General features: G+C 52.4%; 1 protein-coding gene across 3 annotated transcripts; it reads left to right on the top strand.

Annotated features, from left to right (window-relative positions):
- Positions 1-21: 21 nt before the first annotated feature.
- wizb (WIZ zinc finger b) lies at positions 22-20,930 on the top strand. Of its 3 annotated transcripts, none has more exons than XM_030338076.1 (12): positions 22-534; positions 959-1,405; positions 1,942-2,409; positions 4,406-4,504; positions 5,061-5,564; positions 6,075-6,479; positions 7,075-7,608; positions 9,899-10,459; positions 12,455-12,666; positions 15,008-15,281; positions 15,498-15,660; positions 16,638-20,930. In XM_030338076.1, the coding sequence occupies exons 1-12, from the start codon at positions 72-74 to the stop codon at positions 17,476-17,478; spliced, it is 4,971 nt and encodes a 1,656-aa protein (XP_030193936.1). In that variant the 5' UTR covers positions 22-71; the 3' UTR covers positions 17,479-20,930. The 3 variants fall into 3 exon arrangements, with proteins under 3 accessions (XP_030193936.1, XP_030193945.1, XP_030193926.1); XM_030338085.1 differs by having other exon boundaries at positions 5,052-5,564; positions 7,075-7,223; positions 10,063-10,459; XM_030338066.1 differs by having other exon boundaries at positions 5,052-5,564.
- Positions 20,931-21,204: the final 274 nt, after the last annotated feature.

The raw sequence follows: 21,204 nt of genomic DNA, 5'->3' as shown, positions 1-21,204 counted from the left end.
GGGCGGCCCCCACCAAGGGCCGGCGCTTCATCTGCCCCACGTGTAACTTCAGCACCAAGACCTCGCAGGCCATGGCCAACCACGCCAAGACGCACAACCGCACCAAACCGCCCGCCCGCCGCAAGTCCCAGCGCGCCCCGTACTCCCCCGACACGGACCCCCCCGGCCCGAGCCCCCCCGGCGCCCAGTCGGGGGCCACCTCGTCTTCCACGCAGCACCTCCATCTCCCGCCTGAGGTGACCCAGACCTCGAGGCCCACCCTGGACCGGTCCAGGTTCGACCCGGGGTTGACCAAGGAGCTGGTGTTCAAGTGTATTGGGAACCGGAGAACCAACCGGCGAGAACGGGTCTGGACCGAAGGGACACGGGCCGGGCCTAGAGCAGAGGGCAGGAGGCGTCCCGGGGTGACGGAGGAGGAGGAGGAGGAGGAGGAGGAGGAGGAGGGAGGAGGAGTAGGAGGAGAGCTCCGGGCTGTGGCGGAACAGAAGTCTTCTGGGAGGTTGAAGTCTCACACAAGGCCCGCTTTCACACAAGGTAACACGGACTAAAATAATCCTACCATACCACAACAAAGACCATCAATGACCAAACACTTGTGGTGGTTTAATATGAGAGAGCATCTGATAATGAGCAGGAAGTGGCTCCTGACCAAACCTCAGCAGACACCTTGCTCTGAGGAGCATAGGAGATGAGAGCTGTCTGTGGATCCTTCTTGTTTGTCGTTGGCCTCATAGCATTATTGCCATAGTCCAACTTTTAGGTTTGTCTTCTATACAGCGTTTATTTAGACTTAGAACGACAGTGGTTATGGAATGTAAAAAGCCCTCTGATTGGATTCGGATATAGCCAATGAGGCACAGTGAATAAGCAGGGTTAGGAAAGAAGAGCGAGGTTAGATATCACAATTTGGCCAAAATATCACAATTATGCGCTGAGGTTAACGCTGTATTTCTCCTAGATGCCTCGGGTTTAACCCAAAGTTCTGCCGCGTCACCTCCTCTGGAGAAGACCGTGAAGGAGGAGGAAGAGGAGGAAGAGGAGGGAGCAGAGCAGAACGGCCGGCTCTCCTTCTTACGGAGGAGGAACCGCCTCCTGGCACCCGCTGAGGAGGACAGCGAGGAGGAGGAGGAGGACATCGACGAGGAGCAGATGCAGCGCTTCCTGTCGGAGGCCATCTTGGAGGAAGAGGAGGAGGAGGTGGACGAGGAGACGGGCCGCCCCCGGAGCGTGGAGAGGAGGTGCCCCTACTGCCCCGACCGCTTCCACAACGGCATCGGGCTGGCCAATCACGTGAGGGGGCACCTGAACCGCGTGGGCGTCAGCTACAACGTGAGACACTTCATCTCCGCGGAGGAGGTCAACGCCATCGAGAAGAAGTTCTCCTACCAGAAGAAGAGGAAGAAAGGTCAGTGCTCCTCTCCCTCGCCCTGCTGTGAGGCCTGATGTTACTTTAGGTCAGACCTGCTCTTTAATCTGATGAGAGGTAAGAAAGCTGAGGTTTTACGCACTTTATCAGCGCAACACTGTCGCTGGGTTCATACCCACTAACAGAGTGTTGATACGACTTGAAGAAGAGAACGTTGAAGTAATGTTAACAGAACACATAACAACAGGAACTCCCAGGATAGGAAGGTTACTGTGTTCTGAGGGGTCACCTGTACGGGAAACAACTTGTCACGAGACTGAGGCTCAAACATCTACGATAACAGTTCCATACACTATTACAACTTTATACACTAGTACAAACGCAACAATCATTATCTTAACCACAGTTAGTTATAGTAGAGCCCTTAACCAGCTATGAGTAGAGCCCTTAACCAGTTATTATTAGAGCCCTTAACCACGGTTACCGTCTCAAACGAACCTACAGGCCACATATGGATGAGTCAACAGTCCTCTGAGGTCAAAGGTCACCCTCTGCCCCTCCCCCTCTCCCCCCAGTGGCTAACTTCGACCCGGACACGTTCAGCGTGATGCGCTGCGAGTTCTGCGGCGCGGGCTTCGACACGCGGGCGGGGCTGTCCAGCCACGCACGCGCCCACCTCAGGGACTTCGGCATCCTGAACTGGGACGTGACGGTCTCGCCCATCAGCATCCTCAGGGAGATGTTCTCCTCCCGGCCCGACCTGGTCATCCCCACAGCCCCGCCCCGCAGCCCCCCCTCTCCCGGACCCCTGGACCCCTGCGGAGACGACGAGGACGACGAAGACGAGGAGGAGGAGGATGAAGAGGAGGAAGAGGAGGAGGAGGAAGAACAGGGACGGGGGAAGAGGGTGAAGTTGGAGGAGGAGTCGGGTGGAGGTGGAGGAGGAGTAGCAGGAGCCAAGGTCGCGAGGAACAAGTTCAGAGTACTGCCCCCGGCCTGGAGCCGAGGGGAGGAGGAGGAGGAGGAGGAGGGAGAACCAGGAGGTAGGAGCTACTGGGGCCGAGTGGAGAGAGTCTGCTGGTTATAGTGGTTGTACTGGTGGCTGTCGTACTGTTTGTAGGAGGCTTCTGAGGCTGATTGGAGAGCCTGCTGGTGGTGGAGGTGTGGTGGTGGCTTTCGTACTGGTTGTACTGGTGGCTTTCGTACTAGTTGGTCTGGGTTGGCCGCTGGGTGAACTTGTGGTGGACTGGGAGTCTGGGAGAAGCAGAGAGATGTGTGTGTCTAGACGCTGGCCAGACAGAATCACACCCCCTCAAACGTGACCCATATTTTATTTATTTCCTTTAAAGTCACTTGGCAGCAGGAGATGGATTGGCTCTTTGTGTGTGTGTGTGTGTGTGTGTGTGTGTGTGTGTGTGTGTGTGTGTGTGTGTGTGTGTGTGTGTGTGTGTGTGTGTGTGTGTGTGTGTGTGTGTGTGTGTGTGTGTGTGTGTGTGTGAGAGTGTGTGTGTGTGTGTGTGTGTGTGTGTGTGTGTGTGTGTGCGTGTGTATGTGTGTGTGTGATTCCCGTGGATGTGGCACGCGGTGCCTTTATCCCAACCTCTGCTTTGACTCGATTGGTTACGCCTTAGCTCAGCACTGCTTATGGGGGCAAAATGGCTGCTTCCACCTCCCCGCAGACCCAAACAATAGCGGAGGAACGGTCTGGCTTTAGCGGTCGGGAGTCCGATGCACTGCAGCGTCTGACCGGTGAGTACCGACAGAGGATTCGCGTGCACCGCGTGCCCCGTTTTATCACTTTGTTGCCGCGTCGATGCCGCGCGCATCGCGCTTTAACGTCTCGCAGCGTAGTCTGCTCATTGGCAGAGAGACACAACATTAATAAAGTCTGGAGATCAATCTTGCGCTGCATATAATATATATTTAAATATATATATTTATTTATTTATTTATACCAGTGTGGCTGCACAGGTAGCGCATGTCATGCACAAAGCGAGCCATTGTCATTGTCTTGTGTTACCATTGTGCGTGCGTAATAACGCGTCGATCTCTTTATTGTAGCAGTGTTATTGTTTAAATAGTGAGAAGACGTCCGACTCTCATCGGACCCACGCAGCGTCCTGTGTTCAGTGCTGCAGGATCTCTTAAAGAATTACCTTCAGTTCCCCACTCCTCGCCATTTTACTCTGATTGTGATCGAGGAGCGGAATGTGTTGAGCGGTCACTAGAGAGGGCTTCGACCTGGTAATGTAGTGCCTCTTAAATCATAAATCACCGTGTCTGGGAGCAGATCTAATGTTACGATCACTGTCCGGAGTGGAGTATAGGCTGCCTAGAAGTGTTACTTTACTTGGAAGTATCGGGTTGCGAAATAAATATCTGGCGCAATGGATGCAAACTCAACTGTAGTTCGCTGGTTTTGGTTCGAAACCCGCCGGTGTGGTGGTGCGCCTCTATGTGCCTCTATGCGCCTGGTGAAGGAGCGTTGTTGGTGTTTTTAAGAGAGTTATGAGGAGACGGGAGCTCCGAGTTGCCGCGCGCACCCGCCTCTTCACATCGCGTCAGCGCCGCGCAGACGCGGCATCATTGTCTGTCTGCGCGTCTCTTTTGATTTAGCGATTTGTCGCAGAAAATGGCACTTTAGTCCCAGGAACGCGGCGGCGGCGCGCCTCCCCTGCCATGTTGGTTCTAGACTCGTCTCTCTCTGCCTGAACCACCGAGCCAGGCAGCTGAGACCCACTTGGTTCGGGATTTGATTTTCTGGGTTGTTTTATTAACTAGATCGCAATTAATTAAGCATCCGTTTAGATTGTTATTATTATTTATTTCAGTATTAACGTTATTTAACACACAGTAAGAGTAATAATAGAGCAAACTATGAATGATCTGTCGTATCATTTAAATTACGTGGACCTTTTTTAATCTAAAATGTTTTTAACCTGCGCTAACGTTTAAACGGGAGTCGCTGCCGCTCTGCTGCCCGGCGTCGTTCCGCTAGTTTGCCGCTCCGTGTAACGTTAACGATGGGGAACATTGCAGGTCATGCGGGGGGACTAGAGGCGGACGACGAGACATTGTTTCGGATCCCCGGGTCGGACGCGGTGGTCTCCAGCGCTCCAGAGGAGGCAGACGACAAGGGTGAGTGGAGAGGAGGGGGGGGGGGGGGGGGGGGGGGTCTAGTGATGCTATTAATAACTGTGGAGAATCTGTCTGGAGTGTTTTACAGCAGGAGGGGGTCCTGACAGACATGTAGGCTATATCATTCTAAGTACCGTGTAATAACCTGATAGTATTGGTATATTTGGAGAATATTTTCCTGCTTGCCGATTGGGTGGTTTTAGACCCGAGCCCGAGAGGAGACAGAACACCGCAGGGCTTTGTGACGTGTGTGAGCTGAGGGACCGACCTGTGTGTACTGGAACCATCTGCCTTTATCCTCACACCTGCTGGTGAAACACAGCCTTAAGAGAAGAGCAAGGTTGGTCCAGATGTTGGCTCTAGCTCACATCTGTCTCTCCTCCTCCTTCTGCTCCTCCTCCATCCCCTCCTCCTCCTCCTCCTCCATTCCCTCCTCCTCCTCCTCCTCCTCCTCCTCCTCCTCCTCCTCCTCCTCCTCCTCCTCCTCCTCCTCCTCCTCCTCCACCTCCTCCTCCACCTCCTCCTCCCCCCCCTCCTCTCCCTTTAGCCGCTCCAGACCTGACGTGCCGTGTGTGCAGTCTGCGGTTCGAGACGCGGCGGGGTCTCTCCAGCCACGCCCGCTCCCACCTGCGGCAGCTGGGCGTGTCGGAGGGCAGCGGGGCCCCCATCAACCTGCTGTACCGGGTCATCCAGGAGCGCCTGGGGCCCCCGGACCCCGCCGCCCCGGGCCGGGACCCCGACCTCGAGGACGACATGGACTTCGAGGAGAAGCCCCTCCCACTCTCCATCCTGGCCAAAATGGCACCGTCCCCGTCCCCGTCGTCGTCGCTGACCTCGGTGCTCATGGGGCCCCCGGGGGCCTACCCCCCGCGGCTCCTCTCCTCGGTGGTCCGGAAGGCGCCTGTCTCCTCGCTGCTCCCCGTCTCCTCCCCGCTGCGCTCCCCCGACCACAAGGGCAGCGGGGTCAAAGCTGTGACCTCTCACCTCTCTCTGGCCGGAACCGCCCCCTCCACCAAGCCCTTCTGGGCCCCCCAGGAGTCGGACGCCCCGCTCAACCTCAGTAAGTGTTGGGGTCCCCCCAGACCCCTAGACCTGATGAACCTACTGTGTGTTACCTCAGTAAGTGTTGGGGACCCCCTGCTCCCCTAGACCTGATGGACCTGTGTAACCTCAGTAAGTGTGGGGCCCCCCTAGACGTGATGAATACGTGGAGCCTCTCAGGTTCTTGGGTCAGAGCTAATATACATAAAACGTACCTAACATTATCACATTATTGCATACTTAGTGGAGGCTGAATCTTTTTCTGGTTAAAGAAACATTAAAAAGGTCTTGACATGTGTATGCTATCTATTGGAGAAATAATATTCAAACATTAGAATACCAGAAATGATGGAGTTTCTTTCTCTGGTAGTGGGAGGAGTTTCTTAGTAGAGTACTGTGAAGTGGGCGCGTCCCTTGGCTCCTCCTCTTCCTCTCTTTTCCCGAATATTGTGGCAGTCTGTCCAGACGTCCTCAGTGCCTCTCCCCTCCCTTCCGACTGCACTGACGCCGTCTCTCTCCCCCCCTGCAGCCCTGGAGGGAGACCCCAGCAAGGACATCATCTGCCACCTGTGTGGTGCTTGGTTCGAGACCCGGAAGGGGCTGTCCAGCCACGCCCGGGCCCACCTGCGGCACTTCGGGGTGGAGTACTCGGAGTCCAAGGGCTCCCCCATCACGCTGCTCAACCAGCTCATCCACACCGACGACTTCAAGCACAAGGCCAGCGTCCTGCAGGCCACGCCCCCCGGCCCCCAGGGCCCCGCCTCCAAGCGGCCACTCCTCGCCTCCTCCTCGCTCCTCTTCAAGGGGGCGGGGGGGTCCCCCTCCTCCAAAGCTACCTCCATGTCCTCCTTGCTGGGACCCTCCGCCAAGCGGCCCAAGTCCTCCATCCAGGTGTTCCGGCTCAGCAGCGGGGAGCTGCTCACTCTTCCTCACAGTAGGTCCCCCTCCTCACTCTTCCTCTTCCTCACTCTTCCTCCTCCTTGCTCTTCCTCACAGTAGGTCCAGACATCCTCACTCTTCCTCCGCCTCAGTCTTCCTACTAGTAGGTCCACCTCCTCACTCTTCCTCCTCCTCACTCTTCCTCACAGTAGGCCCAGTCTCACCTCCTCACTCTTCCTCCTCCTCACTCTTCCTCCTCCTCACTCCTCCTCACAATAGGTCCAGCGCCTCCTCACTCTTCCTCCTCCTCACTCTTCCTCCACCTCACTCTTCCTCCTCCTCACTCCTCCTCACAGTAGGTCCAGTCTCACCACCTCACTCTTCCTCCTCCTCACTCTTCCTCCTCCTCTCTCTTCCTCATTGAATTGTATTTAAAGAGATTTTCGTTCAGTCTTAATCTCTGTTTTAAGGCAATATTGTAGTTCCTGTTAATTGATCAATCTCAATTAGTAACCTTGGTTTGGTGTTTTACTTGAGGGGTACCCCCCCATACTCGAGCCCATCCTTGTCTTCATTGAGGGGTCACCCTGGTGTTGGGGTCTCAGAGGGGTACCCCCCCTACTCACCCCGTTCCTGTTGTCTTCCTCCAGATGAACCTCCAAAGGAGATCGGCTGCGAGTTCTGCGGCGAGTTCTTCGAGAACCGCAAGGGCCTGTCGAGCCACGCCCGCTCCCACCTGCGGCAGATGGGCATCACGGAGTGGTCGGTGAACGGCTCGCCCATCGACACGCTGCGGGAGGTCATCGCCAAGCGGGGGCTCCCCTGTGCACTGCCCCTCAAACCCCGCAAGACCCCGCCCCCGTCCTCTCCCGGCCCCCCCCGCTCCCCGCTGGCGGCGGCCTCCTCCTCGCCGCCTGCCTCCGCCCCCCTGCTGGGCCGTCTTCCCTTCGCCTTCGCCCGGCCCTCCAGCCCCCACCCCCCCGCCGGGTGCCGGACCTCCCGGGCCACGCCCCCCTCGGCCCCGCCCCTCTCCTCCTCCGGGGGCGTGGTCCTGAAGCCCAAGCCGGAGCCGGAGCCGCTGGAGGTCACCATGCCCGGGGCCGTGGGCGCGTCCGGGGGGCTTCCTGCCGAACCGCTCAACTGCAGCTGGAACAGCAGCGACAACATGCTGCCCCTCAACCTGGGTGAGTCTACTGAGCCTAGATCTAGAGCGTAGAACCTGCTGCCTCTCAACCTGGGTGAGTCTACTGAGCCTAGATCTAGAGCGTAGAACCTGCTGCCCCTCAACCTGGGTGAGTCTACTGAGCCTAGATCTAGGGCGTAGAACCTGCTGCCCCTCAACCTGGGTGAGTCTACTGAGCCTAGATCTAGAGCGTAGAACCTGCTGCCCCTCAACCTGGGTGAGTCTACTGAGCCTAGACCTACAGCGTGGAACCTGCTACCCCTTAACCTGGCTGAGTCTACTGAGCCTAGATCTAGAGCGTAGAACCTGCTGCCTCTTAACCTGGTTGAGTCAGACCCTAGATCCAGAGCAGAGAACCTGAGTCTAGAGGGTAGAACCTGACCAATTTAATCTGGTCTTTAGGTTCTTTAGGTCAGGGGTCGGCAACTAAGTTTGGCCTCTTATCCAGCCAGTAGGTGGCGGGCAAGAACATTATCAAAGTTCAAGGAATTGATTAATGAAAGTGCATCTGGAACTGCGACGCAGGCCTGTCGGCTGGCTTAGTCATATGCCTACCAAGCACTAGATGACTCTTAAAAGACGTACATATAAACAAGTGTATGCCCTAATCACGTAAATGTCATGCCTGATCACGTTGGGTAGTGGTGTTGCTGCGCTGTCTCCACAGAGACAACGCAGCGATATCATCATGAGCCGTTCTAACTGGAGAGAAAGTGAAACCCTCTAGCTGCTGATCATGTAAGAGAAGGTGATGCAGTCGTATTAAACAAAGACATTGAAAGATGGTGCGATCTACGAGAGAGACGCAGAGGAACTGTCCTTACGAGGCTTTTGTCGGGATAAAAAACCCTAACATGTCCCTAACCCAAAAGTGGTCAGCAAAATAAAGAATATGTTGCCGTTCTTGCACTTGTAAATAGTTAATCGCGTTTGTAGCCTTCAGAAATCATTCTTCATTCACAAAAAAAAAAAGAAAAAGGGAATATGCATATTATTCATATTATTATGCATAAGAGGTCTAGACTCCGTGCGCAGCCCCGCCTACTCCAGTGAACCAAGAAAGCCCGCGCCGCGACTTACGGGGGATATTATCCCCTCGGTTTTACCCAGGAAACTTGAGATAAGACGGTGAAATCGCCGGGCGTGCCAAGCCTGACCGAACCAGCTTGGCAGTGTAGAAAGGCCTTAAGCTGGAGAGAAAGCAGTAGAACGTACCTAAAAAAGCAGCCAACCACTCTTAAAACAATTGACACAACACAACAAAACACAACACACACACACACCACGGCGGTTGCATACGGACTGCACACACACAAACACACACACACACACACCACGGCGGGTGCTGATTGACTGCGCGCACATATACACACAACATTGGCGGGTGCTGACTGACTGTGCACACACACAAACCTCCTTTCCTAGCCTACTCACCGTTAGAAGAGCTGTAGGCGAAGTAGCCTCATCAGAAACTCTACTTGCGTTAAACAGCTTAAATATTTTGTATACTTTTGTCAACGGCTCCTGCCTTTCTCTACGTGCAGTATCACACAAAAATACGTAACGTCGGGTCGCCATGGTTGTTGTATATAGGCCTATGAAGGGGGGTTCAATTTCATTGAATATTGCATAGTTTCCAATAACTCCCGCTCAGCCCCTCGCAGCTTACGCGTGACGAGTGTGTCTCTAACCTTCCGGGAGTGGTAGCAGGATTTGATACAGTTAAATTCAAAAAATGGTTGTGAAAGAAAAAAAAGTGAGATAGATATTCAATATAAAAAACAAACAAACATATAACTTCAGAATAATCTGGCGGGCCAGATATTATGTCTGGCGGGCCAGTTATGGCCCGTGGGCCGCCAGTTGCCGACCCCTGCTCTAGGTAATAATAACAGAGTGAATAGAAGAACATTGAGTGAATAGAATTGTTTGAGTTTGCTGGTGTCCAAAGGGGAAATACATGACAGAATGTTGACAGTATTCACTTCTTAGCTCGGTTTTGAACCTAGTTTATGTCGCCGTGCGTGAAGTGTGATGGGGTGACCCCATAGTGAGGTCACCACTGTCTCGTTTCAGAGAGTGATCTGTGGCTGTTGCACTCCTCGGAAACCTTCATGAACAATTCCTCCAAATCATGGATGTGATTGGAGTGTTTCAGATGACCTCCAGGTCAGGGGTCAGGGGGGGGTCGTCAGGGGGGGGGGTCCTCCTGCTGAAGGGGGCTCATCGGCTGCAGGTTGATGTCCTGAACCCTGGTGTCATGTTAACCTCCACCTCCCCCCTCCCCCCAGTGGTGTCCCACGAGACGGAGCCCCCGCGGGAGATCCAGTGCGAGTTCTGCGGCGAGTTCTTCGAGAACCGCAAGGGCCTGTCGAGCCACGCCCGCTCCCACCTGCGGCAGATGGGCATCACGGAGTGGTCGGTGAACGGCTCGCCCATCGACACGCTGCGGGAGGTCATGACCAAGAGGGGGGACGCCCTGCCCCCCGACCGGGGGGTGAAGAAGGAGGCGGGGAGGCGGGGCGCGGCCAGCCCCGTCTGGGGGGACCCCCCCGGGGGGCCCGGCAGTTCCGAGGGGCCCGGGGGCCCCGGCTTCCAGCTCACCAAGTTCCGGAAGTCGCCGCTGAGCCTGCTGCACTCCCGGCTCCAGAAGCAGAGTGCGGCGGTGGGGGGGCTGGCCCCGGGGGGGAAGGGCCTCCAGGGGCCCCCCCTGGGCAGCAGGGCCCCGCTGGAGGAGCCGGGGCTGGCCGGGCAGGCGCCCCCACTACTGCCCAAGGCCCTCGCCGCCCTGCCGCCCGGCTTCCTCTTCAAGAGGAAGGGGTCCCCCGACAAACACGGAGCCTCACCCCAGGGTAACACACACACACACACACACACACACACACACACACTAGTGGTGGATTGATTGATTCGTTTCCATGATTCAGTTTGCGTCGGTCAGTTCGCCAAGATGAATCGTTCGTTCGTTCGTTCAGTCGAGTTTCCGGTAGCGGTGAATCGAATCATGGAATGCACGGTTCTCAGACTCAGCTCCTCCCTCCTTCTCATTCTCAAACGTCAACATTACAACTTTAACCAAACACAGCGGCGGGATGGGGAGTGTAGTTGATTATCGGATGTTTAACATATCAGCAAGATAATAGACTTGATTTAGCAATTATGGTGGGGGTCCCGGGTGTTTTAGGCTCTCATAAACAGAACCCTGTGCAGCCCAAGACTAAATCTAAAATAGCTGCCAAAATTAGGTTGTGAAAAATGAATTAAACTGTATTCAGACCACGCAATTATCTGCTATAGACCCTAGAGTATCTGTAGTATGAAGGCTGGGACGAATTACAAATTACAAATATGTAAACTTTATGTTCAAATTATAGACAGTTGCGATTCCCATTGAAACGAATGACGCCGTGACTAGTCTTCACAACGAGAGCTGGTAGGTTGTGAAAAATGAATTAAACTTTAATCAGACAATGCGGTTAGATGCTATAGACCAGGGGCGCCCAACCTTTTTTGACCCAAGATCTACTTTTCAAGTAGCCAACCTCCCGAGATCTACCGGCCTAGTGTCAATATTGCAAACCTACCTTCAAGGGGGGGGGGGGGGTTGTATCGTGAACCTACGGACTTCAGTTGACGGCTTTCAACAGCTGTTAACAGCGCATGCGCTACCGCGCGTACGTATATGTCCCGCGCAAATTCTATTTTATTTAAAAAAAAATATATATATCTTTTTTTTTTTTTCTTCTTCTTCACCCCTCGCGGTCGACTTGGGATCTGTCGGCGGTCTACTGGTAGACCGCGATCGACTGGTTGGGCACCCCTGCTATAGACCATAGAGTATCTGTGGTATAAAGGCTGGGACAATGACGCAATTCCACTATATATCAGGACCTAAGAGAGAGCGTGATATCAAAAGGATACGACAAGCCCTGGAATGTGTGTACGGGTCGCGTGCGGCAGAACGAACCATGAAAGAACGAGACAGATTGACGAGACATTCAAATATATTTATATTTTATATTTATTAATTTGGCATGACACATACAATACAAAGAAAACATGCATTTAACATTTCACTGATATTTAATTGTATTATCGTACGCTCGCTCACTAAGCCCATTTGTTTTTTTTCCCAAGAAATCGGTTGATTTCTGTCTCTCATTGGCTAAAATTCAACAGGAGCGTCCTAGACTCAGTCCTAGAACAGCATACAATTTGCTGGCTCTCGTGAGTCGTGACGTCTCTTAGTCGGTCCCTCTTCACCACTCACACAGTGAGTTGACAAACTGTGTGTTCACAGTGGGTGAAAGAACTGTCAGCGAGTCAACAAGTCTGCGACTAGTGGGTCTGGGAGGAGTCGAGTCTGAGAACGAACAAAGACGAACGAGAGAGAGGAACCAGTTCGGTTCGTTCGTCTTAAAGATTCGTTCATTCGAACTGATTCGTTCGCGACCGAGCCACCTCTAACAAACACACACACACTTGCGTTTCAGGAATGCAAAACATAAATTCCTTGTTACTAATTTACAAGCGATATAAATACGCAAAACATTTCAGGTGTTCTACAAGCTGTTTTTCAGAACGACATTAAAACAAGTCAGGGTTCTGTTTCTCTGCTTTGGTCAGGAATAATTCCTAACACTCGTCAGCAATCATCAGCAATCATTTCCATAAAAATGAAGCATTCCTGTGCATGTATGTAGATACATACTGTATATCTATGTTGTTGACATTGTTAAACTATATATCACAGTTTGTAACCGGTTCCCCAACATTATGTTTAATTCTCAGGAATAATAATTTATTTATATTGTATTCTCCCCCTTTCTCCCCCGGTCCCCGGTCAGACGCCAGTTGCGAGCTGTGCGGGTTCTACTTTGAGAACCGGAAGGCGCTGGCCAGCCACGCCCGGGCCCACCTGCGTCAGTTTGGCGTGACGGAGTGGTGCGTGAACGGCTCGCCCATCGAGACGCTCAGTGCCTGGATGCGCACGCGGCCGCAGAAGGTCCTGGAGATGCACCGCAGCTACATGCAGGTCAACCGCTCCAGCCTGAAGAAGGTACCTCCCCCTCCCTTTAGAAAGGTACAGCAGGGCACCACATGAGTTACAGTGGGCTAGTTTTAGACTGGTAGTTAAATTGGTTTGTAAAGTTACCTCTTTAAACTTAGCAGGTCAACCTCCGGCCTGAAGGGCATTGGTTAGCTACAGTATAGCTAGTTAGGTGAGATAGTTGGGTAGTTAAGGAGTAAGCCAGCGCTGAGGGAGGGGGAGACGTGGTTGAGTCTAATCTCACAATCAGATGTTGGATTAATATCCTGAGTAATCTAGAGTCTGATGACAGAGGAGCTCAGATCTGGGTGGACGAGTCGATGCACATTCCTTCTCCTCACATATTTTTGTTGTTAATCGTGTGTGTGTGTGTGTGTGTGTGTGTGTGTGTGTGTGTGTGTGTGTGTGTGTGTGTGTGTGTGTGTGTGTGTGTGTGTGTGTGTGTGTGTGTGTGTGTGTGTGTGTGTGTAGGCGTGATTTGAATTGGGCAGGTGAAGAGTCTTTGACATCCATTATATTCCAAATGCCACCGAGTGTTTACCCTCTCCCATCGCAGTGCCTTAGTCTGTCCAACACAAGGAGCCACTTAGGAACTGCCCAAGACAGACAAATCCAGAAGTTTTATTCTGCGTTTACATGCACTGTGCACGCTCAGTGCGCAGTGCAGACAGTGGTTGTGTTTTTGACAGTGGTTGTGTTTTTGGAAATGTGATCATTCTGAGTGCAGGGCAACATTTCAAAATGCATTGGAACACCTGAACATTAAGTTCTTATATGGAAACGTTCACGTGTTGGCCAGTAGCAAGAAAGGAAACAAAGGTCAGGGTTGTGACCATCCTGGATAGTTTAGACACGTCTGCCCGGCTGCAAGACAGTTGGCCCGGCTGCAAATCTACAGTCAGTCAGTCGATTGGCCTCAGCACCAGACTACAGTGGAAGTGCAAATGCAAACTACCTTAACATATTTCCATAAGAGAGAGGATGGGAGACATCTCTCGGTCAAAGGAGAATGCCTTTTCAATTGACTAGTAATGATATAAACAGGGTTTATATCATTTGTATATCATTTTATATTAAAGTTATGATTAATATTTCTATAACAAACTCCCCCCTCCTTTCGAGAATTCTGAGCCCCAAATGATTATCTTGTATCTAATTTGAGCTGATAAAGGGGGCATACTTACATTTGAATGGATTAACTAAGGGGTTATTTATAAAGATTGTATATAAAGCGACCGTCATTGTTCACTGCGTCGGACTTCAATGCGTCAATAGGGGGATAAAGATGCAGGGGGCAGCATTAAAGGAGGCGTCTGTGAGGGTCTCGGCCACCCTGGTCAGTAGATCAGGTTTCACGCCATCATGCATCCGTGACTCCACTGTCTCCGAGCCTGTGACACAGACCTGCCACCGACGCACTTTTTCTCCTCAGCCTGCCGCGCTACAGACCCTCAGTGTAGATTGTTACACCTTTGGAATATTACCGCAGCCAGGGACATCAAGACAACCCTGCAATTGGCTCGATGGTTGCCATAGTAACTGTGGTATGTCTGACAGTGAACGTTTCATCTCCGGATAAACGATGGCGTGCCGATGCAGTGAAATGCTTTGTTTTTCATCTGAATTACTCAGAGGCGCGGTCGCGTCAGCAGCACAGTCTCGCTGGGCTGTGATGTGACACACATACCGAATACGTTACCTTGAAACAACCTCAGGGGCTGAATACCTGCAGTTCTACTACAGTGCAGGCTCTGTAGACCACCGGTGTGAGTGAAGGACAGACTGGTGTACAAAGGACACATCTCCGCCAAGCTTGAATATTGGAGCCAGTTTATGTATCGCTGCTATTTATCAGCATTGATACGTTAATATAGTTTGTGTGTACATTTACATTTACATTTTAAATTCACATTTAGGGTTTTAGCAGACGCTTTTATCCAAAACGACTTCCAATTAGTACATTTGTTAGAAGAAAGAGAAGAAAGAGATACAACAATTTTAGTCGCTACAGTTAGGATGGTCATAGAACCAAGAATTATGTCGTGTTGATTTTGTCTTTTGGTCATGGTCTGTTCTTGGTATTAAAGGCATAGTTTAAGTATTGGCCACAGGGCCTGCTGCTGCTTAGGTAGGTACCATAACAAGAGTGCGGCTCACTGGATTGGTTAACATATAATCAATCCTCATTCATTTAAACTAATCTAAATCTCCAAGTTTTACATTTGGAAATGATTGTCCCAATAGGGAGGTGATACAGGAGCTCTTCACCAGCCTGGTTTCAGTGGTTCTCTGTGAGCTGGTGTCTCCCTGGTTCTCTTCCTTAACGCTGGTCTGTTCCTCCTCCTGGCAGAAGAACGTCTCCCCTCTGTCCCCGTCGTCGGACCACCTGATCTCCATCCCCGCCCTGAAGCCCTCCTCCTCCTCCACCTCCTCCGGCTCCTCCCCCTGGTCCTCCTTGGCCCCGCCCCGTCTGCCGCGCTCCGACCGCAGCGAATTCCTGTCCCCGCCGCTCCACGCCACGCCCAAGGCGGGGCCCGGGGGCCGCAGCCCCTCTCGCCAGGGGCCCGGCCTGCCGCTGCACGCCCAGGTGGCCCGCAGCGAGCTCAACGTGCGCCTGCCCAGAGGTACGTACACACACACACACACACACACACACACACACACACACACACACACACACACACACACACACACACACACACACACACACACACACACACACACACACACACACACACACACTGTGTTCTATGTGTGTGTGTGTTCTATGTGTGTGTGTGTGTCCCCCCCCCCCCCACACACACACATCCTGTTCATCTCTTCGTTGGTTTCCTCCCCAGGTTTTGAGCGGCGGCCCCTGAAGCACCCCTCCCTCCCCGAGGGGGCGGAGAGGGAGAGCGCCCCCAGGCCCCCCCGCTCCGGGACCATCCCCTCCCTGGTGCCCCACCCCCCAAGCTACCCCCTGGTCAAACTGGTGGGGGCGCTCTACACCCTCAAATGTCGGTGAGTGACTCTACTCTGTACTGGGAGTAAGCTTACATTTCCCATCGTAGTTAATTCAAAGGAAGCAAAGGTGAGGGGGAGTGACCATCGTGGAGAGTTTTTGATTGGTCATGGTGGGAGAGTGTGGTTCACACTACGGGTGAAGTGGACATGTCTGCAAGGCTGTAAGACCGTTGAAGTAATACACAGAGAAGTCCGTCAATTGGCCTCCGCATCAGACCTCGTGGCTACAGTTGAAATGCCAACCCCGTCCACACGTAGCCAAAACGGGCGAAAACTATCCGGTTTCGTTTTATGCGGTTCAGGAACATCATATACCAGTTACATATGTCATTGCGAAATCGCATCGATCTGTAGAAACGCTGTAGTACACATTCCAGGCCCATGAAGGGCGCTGTTTCTGCTACAGAAATCCAGGAAAAAAAGAAGAAGAAGAGGCGAGCATGCGCATAAAGGCTGCTCGTTGTTTAGAAACATACATTTCGAGAAGAACCAGTAACACGAACAGCTCTTCTACGAAGATTGATCTATATATATTTGGTGTATTTGTCCGTCCGTAATCATTTTTCGCTCATTTTGGTCGCGGATTCTCATTAAATAATGCCCTAGCAACCCAACAAGGGACATTATCTGCTGCAGAATCATCACAAGCATGTAGTCCGCCATCTTTGTTGTTGTGAGTTCTGAGAGGTCATTGGCTAGAGGGTCGAGGGGTGGGCGATGACGTCATCGTTTGTGTTTCAGGCACCCACACGAATCCTAAGGCAAAACCGCATAGGTCCGGATAGATTTAAAACGGATTCGCCGGCTCCGTCGACCGAAACGCACTTGTGACTTGGCGGTTCCACCAAAAAATCGGCTCCGTTTGGACGGGGCTTAAATCCGAGAGGACAGTAGGGATCTCTAGGTCGACGGAGAAGGTATGGAAAATCCTTTTCATTTCTCACTGGCTCTGCTGTGTTTGTTGTGGCCCCCAGGTTCTGCGAGGTGGAGTTTCAGGGGCCCCTGTCCATCCAGGAGGACTGGATCAGGCACCTCCAGCAGCACATCATCAAGATGAACTACAGCAAGCCTGATGGGCCCCGGGGCCCTGCCTCCACCGACCCTCCAACGCCCCGGGGCCCCGCTTCCACCGACCCGCCCACACCCAGAGGCCCCGTCTCCACTGACCCGACCACGCCCAAGGGCCCCGCCTCCACTGACCTGGCAACACCCCGGGGCCCCGCCTCCACTGACCCGACCCCTCCCAGGGGCCCCGCCTCCACGGACCCACCCACGCCCCGGGGCTCCGCCTCTTCAGACACTAAGACCCCCAAGGGACCAACGTCAAACGGCCCTGCTCCCCCCAGCGGCCTCTCCTCCCCCCAACCCGCTACACTCCGGGCCCCTGGCTCTACAGACCCTCCCACACACAGAGGGGCCACTGACCCTCCTACACAACAGCCTCCTGCCTCCACAGACTCTGCTCCCCCTGGGGGGCCCCGGTCCACCCACCCTGCTGTACCAAGGGCTCCTCCACCCCCAAGCCCTCCGGCGGCCCCCCACAGCGCCCAGGCTGAGGGTCTGTCGGCCGGGGCCCCAGCCCAGGATGAGGAGGGGTCTTCTGTAGAGGAGGGGCCCATTCCGGACGGGGGCCCCCCCGCTTGTGTTTCTACCTCTTCCACTGCCGCCGCCGTAGCTCCCCCCTCCGACCCCCCCTCACAGAGACCCCCGGCCCAGGGGGCCCCCACCGTCCCCGGCCCTCAGGGGCCGGAGTTCCCAGAGGAGCAGCCCATGACAGACTCCGCCCCCGCCCCTGCCCCAGGCCCCGCCCCATAGGTGTAGACACGCCCCCTCCTGGTCGTTCCACAAGCTTGCCTTTACTCCGCCTTCTTCATCTGCTTCTTTTATTTGGCCTTCACTGAGATGTTCTGAGGACCGCCCCCCCCCCCCCCCCCCGCTCTAGCCTCTCAGACCCCCCAAGCACCTTCGCCTCGCTGCGTCCCTCGACTGTTACTACGGCCCGTTGCCAGGGGGGTAACTCCGATGCTCTCGGGCCGGTCGTGCGTTACCATGGTGCGACCGTCCCGTCTCGGACTGGCCGGTTTGCGTTGGGTCGTCCTGAATGTCTGACTGGGTATGGACCCTCTGAGCAGAGGTGAACGAGGACTCACCGCACAGTGACCATCCTACAACCTCCTCCTGACAGGTACACCTTACTCTACTGGTGCTTACTCCCATTATGCATTGCAAACGGTTTGTAGAGGTATCAGGGGTATCAATGGTATCGTTAGCAAGGGTTTGGTTTAGGTGAAGGTTAGAGAGTGCTAATTTAGGGTGTTAGGCTAGAGATGGTTAGTTTAGGTATGTTTAGTTTAGGGGTTAGGTTAGAGATGATTAGTTGAGGTACTTGGTTATAGTTGGTTAAGTTAAAGTTTAGGTTAGCGATGGTTAATTTAGGTACTAGGTTAGAGATGGTTTAGTTGAAGTTTAGCTTAGAGATGGTTAAGTTGATGATGTAGGGAAATGCGTAAGAAGTGCAGTTCAAGGGGACCTATTATGCTTTTCGACTTTTATGACCTATAAACGTTATAATGATTGATAGTCATGTTTAACCATACACAAAAAACGATGTAGATTTTCGGGAAACTCTTCCTCTCATCTGGGCGCTTTCAGCATTCTCTGTCAACGCTCGGTTTCGTCCTTCTCCGCCCCCTCGCCCCCCTCCTGCCAACCCAACTCCGTTGTGATTGGTTACCTTCCTTGAAGCGTGCGCGCGGGCAGATTTGACCAGGCATATGGGGGGGCGGCAGGAGTGCCTCTACGTAGATGATTTCCCGGAAATGTGAACAAGTGAATCGCAAACGTTGTCCCGAGTGTTTAGCGCTCTGTCACCAGGGAATACGTCGAAATGCATGTACGTCATTATTTGACACTTTAGTATGGTTAAACATGACTATCAATCATTATAACAACGTTAATAGGTCATAAAAGTTGAAAAATCATAATAGGTCCCCTTTAAGGTCCAGGATCTGAGTTGGAGCGATGCATGATGGGAATATCGATCAGAAGAGAGGGTATAGTCGCACCCCGATGCCACCCTGACGCACTTTACCACTGGTGACCCGATTCTCCGCCCCTCTAGAAGCACTAGTAGCTTTAGCCTTTGTGATTTCACCAAGAGAGCATTTGACTGAGATTAAGTGACACTTTTATAACCTTTAACAATGTAAGTCTCGAGGTAGGGACTTTAAACACATAAAAACGGTTTAGAAACATGAATCAAATACTGAGCACTTAACCCATTGTCCCTAATTTACCAGGGCGCAGCAGACGAAGCTGAATTCTGATTGGTTTAGGTAGCAGGAATTGAAAGCACACCTTAAAAGGGAAACAAACCTTTGCTCACTTTTTGACGGGTGGACATCAACTAAGTCCCTAAATTACTCTGTTGCCTGAATGTAGCTGAAGCACCTAATCGATGAATATATTTATATGCACACATTTGTAAACAATCAAAGATCTAACTTTTGGCCCCAATTCTCGTGCCGTTTCTAATGTTTTGTGGCGTTTCTACTCGCACTTTGCTGTGGCGGCCACCAGAGGCGCTGTTGTGCCGATGGCGCACAAGCTCTTTTTAACTCGCAGTTTCACTTTTTTATATTTTCCATACCAAGTAACGCCATTTCTTTGTCCTGCCTTTTTCCTTGTAATCAAAATTCTTTTATTTATTTATTTCACATCTGAATGTGTTAAGTTTAGTCATTTTTAAGCTAAAACGGAAAAGTCTGACGCTTGAGAACGGTTGTGTGTGAGAGTGTTTGTACCTGGACGTCGGCAGTGTGTGTCCTGCGTCTCCCTCGGACCCTGAACAGAGTGCCGTACTGAGTGCTCCTCCTCAGTCTGTCGGCTCTCTACGTCTGTCCTGTCTTACCTTTGGGACCGGATGTGCCAAAGAGTGACTTTACTTCCGCGTCTTGCCTCTGTAAAACCTGCTGTTTCCATCGGAGGCCTTGAGAGAGTACTCCCAGGACCCCTGGGCCCCTGGCTGGACGGCGCGGGGCGGGGGGGGGGCCTGGGGGACCGCCGGGGTCCCACACACCCGCAGCCTCCACTACTTGAATTACAGAGGGGACGCTTTCAGACTCGTTGAAATCCAGTAACTCCAGTAACTGTCCAGTAACTGTCTTCAGACGGACGCCACGCAGACGACCGCCAACCAAAACTCTTTCAGCGCAGGGGGCCGCGGCACCGAGGGCCCCTCCTTCCAAACACGCAAACACACGTATGACCTCGAACAGTCGCCGTTCCACAGACCTCGGGTGTTTTATCCCTGCAGTGTCATCGTTATCGACCCCAACCCGCGTCTCTGGGTCCGTGTTGACCAACCACATCTCAACCACGTGTTATTTTCTCCGTAGGATGACCATGTTCCAACATGACTGTTTAACCCACACACACCCCTTCCTCTGATGTTTTATGGAGAATATATATATATCTATACTATATAACTACATGTACTTAACTAAACTGTCGACGCTAGTAGAGCTATCAGCGGTTTTATTAGCAAGCTAGTTACAAGGGAAAAAAAAGAAGTGATCTTAAAATCCTCTGTTGTGAATTGATTTCAACATTTGATGCTACGTATTTTTATTGCTCTGTGCATTTCCGTATTTGCAGTCCTGGAAAGGGTGACTCTTAGAGTGTTTCTTATTTTTTATTCCGTAAGATAGGTTCCGAAACAGCTGAGAGGTAACTGGTGCTGGTGTGAATGAGACGACGGTGAAGTATGATTGGTCCTCTCGTCCTGCTCACAGGACGTTAAACTAAAACATGATAAGCCCACGACGACTAGAAACACTCCTCCAATGTCCGTGTTACAGCAGCCAGAGTCTGTCCCCTCCGGGCATCACTGGTCAGTTACTGGGCTAACAGTAACTAATGCAGCCAGTCATGGTTTATCTGAATGTGTCGCTATACCCCAGCTAGTACAACTGGCTATAAGGGTTGTGTGTATGTGTGTGTTTGGGTGTTTGTGTGTGTGTGTGTGTGTGTGTGTGTGTGTGTGTGTGTGTGTGTGTGTGTGTGTGTGTGTGTGTGTGTGTGTGTGTGTGTGTGTGTGTGTGTGTGTGTGTGTGTGTGTGTCTGAGGTAAAAAAAAAACAAGATTGTTATGAGATGACAAAGTAGGGGAAGGATGCCAAACTGTTTTGTACTCAAAAGGTCAAGGTTCATCATGTGAGTCAATCAGCTCCTAGAAAAAACTAAAATAAATGTGATTTCAATTTCAAAGATGCTTGTCTTTATTTTTTAATAGTTGTTTTCTTTAGATTTGGTTTAGACCTAACGTTACATTTCAGTAACGTCTGGGTTCGCGGCAGGGGCGGATCTACTGGGGTGGCATGGGGTGGCAACTGCCACCCTAAAAAAAGCCTTGCCACCCCAGCTGCCACCCCAGTTGGCTGCGCAAAACTCTTTTTTTTTGCTTTTACAAGACATTTACAAAAGCGAGTTTCAAAAGTCAGACTGCAAGTGAATGCAACCAGGAAATATTGCCCCATCCCGC

This window comes from Gadus morhua, chromosome 2 (genome assembly GCF_902167405.1).
Source record: "Gadus morhua chromosome 2, gadMor3.0, whole genome shotgun sequence".
NCBI lineage: Eukaryota > Metazoa > Chordata > Actinopteri > Gadiformes > Gadidae > Gadus > Gadus morhua.
This window is presented reverse-complemented; position numbering and strand designations above follow the sequence as displayed.